General features: G+C 39.7%; 1 protein-coding gene across 2 annotated transcripts in view; it reads right to left on the bottom strand.

The window, feature by feature from the left end:
- Positions 1 to 351, bottom strand: part of LOC119268321 — a 4664-nt gene extending 4313 nt beyond the window's left edge. For both annotated transcript variants that reach the window (XM_037549911.1, XM_037549912.1), the window contains exon 1: positions 3 to 351. In XM_037549911.1, coding sequence (XP_037405808.1) covers positions 3 to 194 — 192 coding nt within the window. In that variant the 5' untranslated portion in view covers positions 195 to 351. The remainder of the gene's footprint in view (positions 1 to 2) is intronic.
- Positions 352 to 5976: the final 5625 nt, after the last annotated feature.

The following is a 5976-nucleotide window of genomic DNA, read 5'->3' as shown; positions in this document are numbered from 1 at the left end:
ACGATGTATCTGTGGTAGAACTTGCGCTTGAAGTGGTCGACGACGTCGGGGCGGGAGGCGAGGTGGGGCGGGACGAGGACGTTGGACCAGTACCCCGCCCACCGCGCGTCGTTCTCGTAGTCGTACGCTCCCGCCGCGATCCGCTTCAGCTTCTGCGGATCCCCGCCGCCGGTGCTCGCGTCCGCCTCCCCCATCGCCGCGCTGGATCCTCCTGCCTCCTCTGGGGTTTGGGTTTGGAGACTCGTGATCCGGGACGAACCGAAGATGAGAGGTGACTGCAGAAATTTTCTGTTTTTTTTTACAAACTCAGAAATTTTCTGTTGGTGCGACCCAAATGGGTTGCGAGAGGGAAGACTGTTCTTCTTTTCTTGTCTCGCCAATGGCAGGGAATTGGCCGAGCAGGCCTAGGATGGCCTAAGTCCATTTCAGGAGGCCCACTCGGCTGGGCCTCAACCACGAAGCCCACTCAGCTAGGCGCACCTCGAAGTCCACTACCCTAAAAAAAGGAATTCCCTATTCGCCGCTTACTGCGGCAAGTAGTCGCCGCTTCGCACAGGGCGCAGCTCACCCTGGGCCGGCCCATTTGAGTGGTTTCGCTTCGTGAGATTAAAAAACCGCAAAAAATGATCTTGCTAGGGATCAAACCGACGATCTCCAGAAGAGTTACACGCCGCGGTAGCCAGCGAAAATGGCTCGCGGCTGTGTAGGAATAACAATGTTAAACTTGAAGAAACTAAAAGCAACGACAAAACCAAAATCCAGTTCGCGGAAATTTCAAAAAACTTTTGTTCCTTCTACTGGTTCTTTCTGGTTTTTCTTCACAGTCTTATTCTGTTCTTTTATTTTTCTCGTGTTCTATGTTTTTTCTTTTTAAATATTTTTTCCTTTTTCTTTTTAAGCTTTTCAAAAAGTTCAAATATGGTTTAGAATTTTCAAAAATGTTCTTTTTGTCAAAAACTGCTCATATTTCTGAAACAGTTTTCACATTATCAAAATTTTGTTCACAATTTTCCAAAATGTTCCTGATTTTTTTTGTTTTCTTTATTTTTCCTTTTCTTCAAAAGAAATTCAAAATATTCAAATTTTGTTCATATTTTTATAAAATGTTCAGTTTTCAAAAAAAAAGTTCCCAAATTCAAAAATTGTTCTCGTTACACAAAAAAGTTCAAAACTTTTGAAATGCATAAAATGTACCGGATTTCATAAAATGTTCATGTTTTCATAAAATGTTCGCGCTTCCAAATATGTTCGGGATTTTTCAAAATTGTTCTCTATTACAAATTTTGTTCTCAAGATTCAAAAAAATATTTGTGATTTAAAAAAAATATCATGCTTCCAAAATTGTTCGGAATTTTTCAAAATTGTTCTCTATTTCAAAATTTGTTCTCAAGATTCAAAAAATGTTCGTGCTTTAAAAAATTGTTTGCGCTTCCAAATTTGTTCTCCATTTCAAAATTTGTTCTTGAGATTTAAAAAATATTTGTGCTTTAAAAAATTGTTCGTGCTTCCAAATTTGTTCTCTGTCTCAAAATTTGTTCTCAAGATTCAAAAAATGTTCGTGCTTTGAAGAAATGTCACAAATTCCAAAAATGTTTGGGAAATTCAAAATTTGTTTGTTTTCAGAAAATTTGTTTGTGTAATCGTACGTTCAAAAAGTTGTTCACTGCAGTAACTAATTCCGGGTCGACACAACAGTCAAGTCCAGTTGTACCTTGTGCTAAGTTATTTTCTGTGCGGACTGTTCTAGTACAAACAATGCTAGTTAGCTGGAGTGGCTGGGAGCACGCTCTTCCAACCAGTTGGTCGCCGGTTTGATTCCTCCCAACGCTCTTCCCTCCGTTTTTGCTTTCTTTTACTTCCAGTGGTAGAGCGCAATGGGTCGGCCCATTAGGCAACCCCCTGTGCGTGGCGACGCGAGTTTGACGCAAAGAGCGTCCAATAGGAGCTCTCTAAAAAAAGGTTGAGCGTTAGGGGGTATACAGGCTGGATCCTATTCGGTGCCCTCTGCGCCTGATACAGCACAATTCGCAAATGGGCACATACCCCCTGCTCCGCTGGGCCGGCCCATCTAGATCCCCCCGTGTTAATCACACCGCAAAAATATACGCTAGTACTTGGAGTCAAACCGCGTACCTCCTGCTTAATAGCAAGTGGGAGTAACTACCACGCCATCCCCAACTGCGTGCTATCTTTCATATTTTTATGTCTTTTCTTCTTTCTTTCTTTCTTTCTTTCTTATGTTTGTGTTTTTCAGTTTTTGTTTTTCCTCTTTTTCTTTTCCTTCTTCCGAGGTTCCATGAACTTTTTTCAAATCCGTGACCTTCTTATTTAAGGTTGATGTATTTTTTATCAAATTCAATGAATTTTTTTTCAAATTCGATGAATCATTTTCAAATTACGTGAACTTTTTTTGAACGGGGTGAACTTTTTTCGATTTTGATGAACTTTTATAAATTTGATGAATTTTTTGAATTCGGTGAACTTTTTTTTGAATTCGGTGATTTTTCAAAAATTCAATGAACTTTTTTCGAACGAGGTGAACGTTTTTTTGAATTTGGTGAACTTTTTTCAAATTAAATGAACTTTTTTCATATTCGATGAACTTAAAATCCAATGAACTTTTTTAAAATTGATGATGAACTTTTTTTCAATTTGATGAACTTTATCAATTTTGTAGATTGCTGTTTTTAAATCCATGAACAATTTTTTTCAATTTCGATGAACTTTTTCAAATTAGATCATTTAAAAAACTATGAACTTTTTTGCAAATTTGATGAACACTTTTTGAAAATCGGTGAACTTTTTTCAAGTTCGTCAACGTTTCTTCAAAAATGATGAACGTTTTCAAAATCCATAAATGTTTTCTTATCACGATTTGTTTTGCAAAAACATCAATTGGTTATTCGCAACAAATACGGCGCGATGGTGTTATTAGGTGTTTCAGGTGCAGTGGGTAGGGTGCATAGACGTGGAGTGAACGTCACGAGTTCGAATCCTGTAACAATCTTTTTTGGGGGATTTTCCCCGCGAGATTTGTTGGTCAACACGTTTAGTGGGCCGGCCCAACTAGCAAGGCGGGCGCCGGATCTTCTAGCCGGCGCTTAAGGCGCCGCCTAGGAGCTCTCGGTATACAGCGCCTTCAGCGCCTGTTGTCCCAACTGGCGCTCACGCGCACCGCTCCAGAGCCGGCCCAACAGTCTGCTTTCAAATACAGCGAAAATAAAAATGAAAAGTAAATTCCTGACGCTATTCGACAATAGCGGGATAGAGAGTAGTCACTAGTAACCACCAGATCGAGGAAAAAAAGTTGTTTGACCCTTCCTTTAGTTAACATATTTTAAAAACAAAGTATAAATTCGAAATAGAATTCTAATAAAATATTACAGGCATGAATTTAAAAAAATGGTTCATAGAAATTGGAAAGTGTTCGTGGAAATGAAAAACGTTCATCGAATTTCAAAAAAAGGTTCATAGAAACTAGAAAGAGTTCATGGAAATCGAAAAAGTTCATCGATTTTAAAATAAGTTCATCGAATTTGAAAAACAGTCATCATCTCGAGCAAAAGTTTGCAAATTTGAAAAAAAAATCGATTTTGAAAACAAGCACTAATTTGGAAAAAGTTCATCCATTTTTGAAAACTCCCATCAAATTTTCAAAAAAGTTCATAGATTTTTAAAATTAGTTCATCAATTTTGGGAAAAAAGTTCATTGATTTTGAAAAAAGTTCATCAAATTTCAAAAAAGTTCTTCCGAATTCAAAAAAAGTTCACCCAAATTTGAAAAAAAAAACTTCATCGGTTTTGCAAAAAGTTCAACAACATTGAAAAAAGTTTATGCTTTTGAAAAAAGTTCGACGAATTTGAAAGAAAAGTTCATCGATATTGGTAAAAGTTCATACGTTAAAAAAAGTTTCATCAAATATGAAATCATATTTGGTGATACACTAAATGAAAGACCCTTCTCAGCAATCATGGGTAAGTTGGGTTTCAAACCTGCTTCGATTTCATCGATGATGATGTGTGTTAGAACTACTTTTTTAGTTCTTTTCAATGGAGACTAGCTAGAGAAATTTAAACCTGCCGGAGGAATCCGTGAGGGAGATCCCATATCTCGTCATTTATGTTTACTTGAGTTGAAGGTTTGTCATGCTTATTACATAGCAGGAGTAGATTGAATGACCAGATGGGTATGAAGGTGACAGCAATAGCACCATGTGTTAGCCACCTACTGTTTGCAAATGATAGTCTCTTGTTCTTGAGAGCATCGACTGCGGTTGTGCAAGAGGTCATAGGGTTGTTGCAACTCTATTGTCAAGCTTCAGGTCAAAGAATAAATTTGGACGCATCATTGGGTTTTTTCGGCAAGGGATGTCCAAACGGCTTGAGAATAGAGATCAAGCAAGTGTTGCATGTTCATGATGAAGCTTTGCACGAGAAGTACTTAGGAATGACTACCAATGTTGGGAGATCAAAAAAGGGTGTTTCCAAATATCTAAAAGATAGGATACGAAAGAAAATTCAAGGATGGATTAAGCAGCTTCTTTCAGGTGGAGGTAAAGAGGTACTAATAAAGTCTATTGCATATGCATTACCAACATATGTCATGGGGTGCTTCAAGCTCCCAAGAGGAATATGCGAGGATATTGATGGGATCCTGAGAAAGTTCTGGTGGGGAATGAAAAATGTCAAGAGGCGCATTGCTTGGGTTTCCTACAGTAGCTTGACCAAACCAAAACATATGGGGGGTTTGGGTTTTAGAAACATGGAGCTTTTCAACTTAGCCTTGCTGGCAAAACAGTGACGGAGAGTAATCCAGGAACCAAATTCATTAAGTGCACAAATTTTGAAGGTGGAATATTTCCCGGATAACTCCGCCTATGTTGTCTCAACATAGCCGGTCCCAAGCCCGGGTAAAGGAGGAGGGTTGTGATAGGCTTGGCGAGCCAACGTAAAAACTCACCACTCTTATGGAGATGAAACCCAAAAGATTGTCCGGAATGATGATATACGAGATAGAGTTGGGGTAGCACCAATTGAGGGGAAGCTTGTCCAACATCGTTTGAGATGGTTTGGGCATATTCAGCGCAGGCCTCCAGAAGCTCCAGTGCATAGCGGACGGCTAAAGCGTGCGGAGAATGTCAAGAGAGGGCGGGGTCGACCGATTTTGACATGGGAGGAGTCCGTTAAGAGAGACCTGAAGGATTGGAGTATCGACAAAGAGCTAGCTATGGACAGGGGTGCGTGGAAGCTTGCTATCCATGTGCCAGAGCCATGAGTTGGTTGCGAGATCTTATGGGTTTCACCTCTAGCCTACCCCAACTTGTTTGGGACTAAAGGCTTTGTTGTTGTTGTTTTGTTGTTGTGTAATATTTCTCGGATGGCGCTTTCCTAACAACACAGATGGGCTCAAAAACATCACATGTTTGGTGCTCCATCCTTGGCGGGAGGGAGATACTTACACAAGGCTTCGTCATAAGGATTGGGAATGGTAGAAAATCTCACATCTGGAATGACAACTGGCTACATAGACATGAAATGATGAGGAAGATGGTGGCACTTAAGGTAGACAAGCCATGGTCGAGGAGTCAACCAATGGAGCTACGACATCCTGGAACATGGATGTTGTTCGTGATAATATGCTACCTATTGATCCAAGACTAGCGCAACAAATACCCCCGGCCACTATGGAGTTTGAGGATACTTGGCATGGTGTCATGAAAAAATTGGGTCTTTTCCTTGAGGTCGGTATACCGAATGCGTCGGAAATATGCCCTACAGGCAATAATGTTGTATTATTATATTTCCATGTTCATAATTAAAAGTTTATATTCTATGATATAACTCCATGATCCTGGAATATGCGATTCAGTGGAAAATTCATATGCACATGTAGAATGTTAAACGGTAAATTAGGTTCCTAGTCTTGCCTCTAAGACTGGCTCAGGTGTTCTTGGTGATCATGTTTTCCAGATCTGA

The sequence above is a fragment of the Triticum dicoccoides genome, chromosome 3A (assembly GCF_002162155.2).
Source record: "Triticum dicoccoides isolate Atlit2015 ecotype Zavitan chromosome 3A, WEW_v2.0, whole genome shotgun sequence".
NCBI lineage: Eukaryota > Viridiplantae > Streptophyta > Magnoliopsida > Poales > Poaceae > Triticum > Triticum dicoccoides.
Note: the sequence above shows the minus strand (reverse complement) of the source record. Positions and strands in the feature narration are given on the sequence as shown.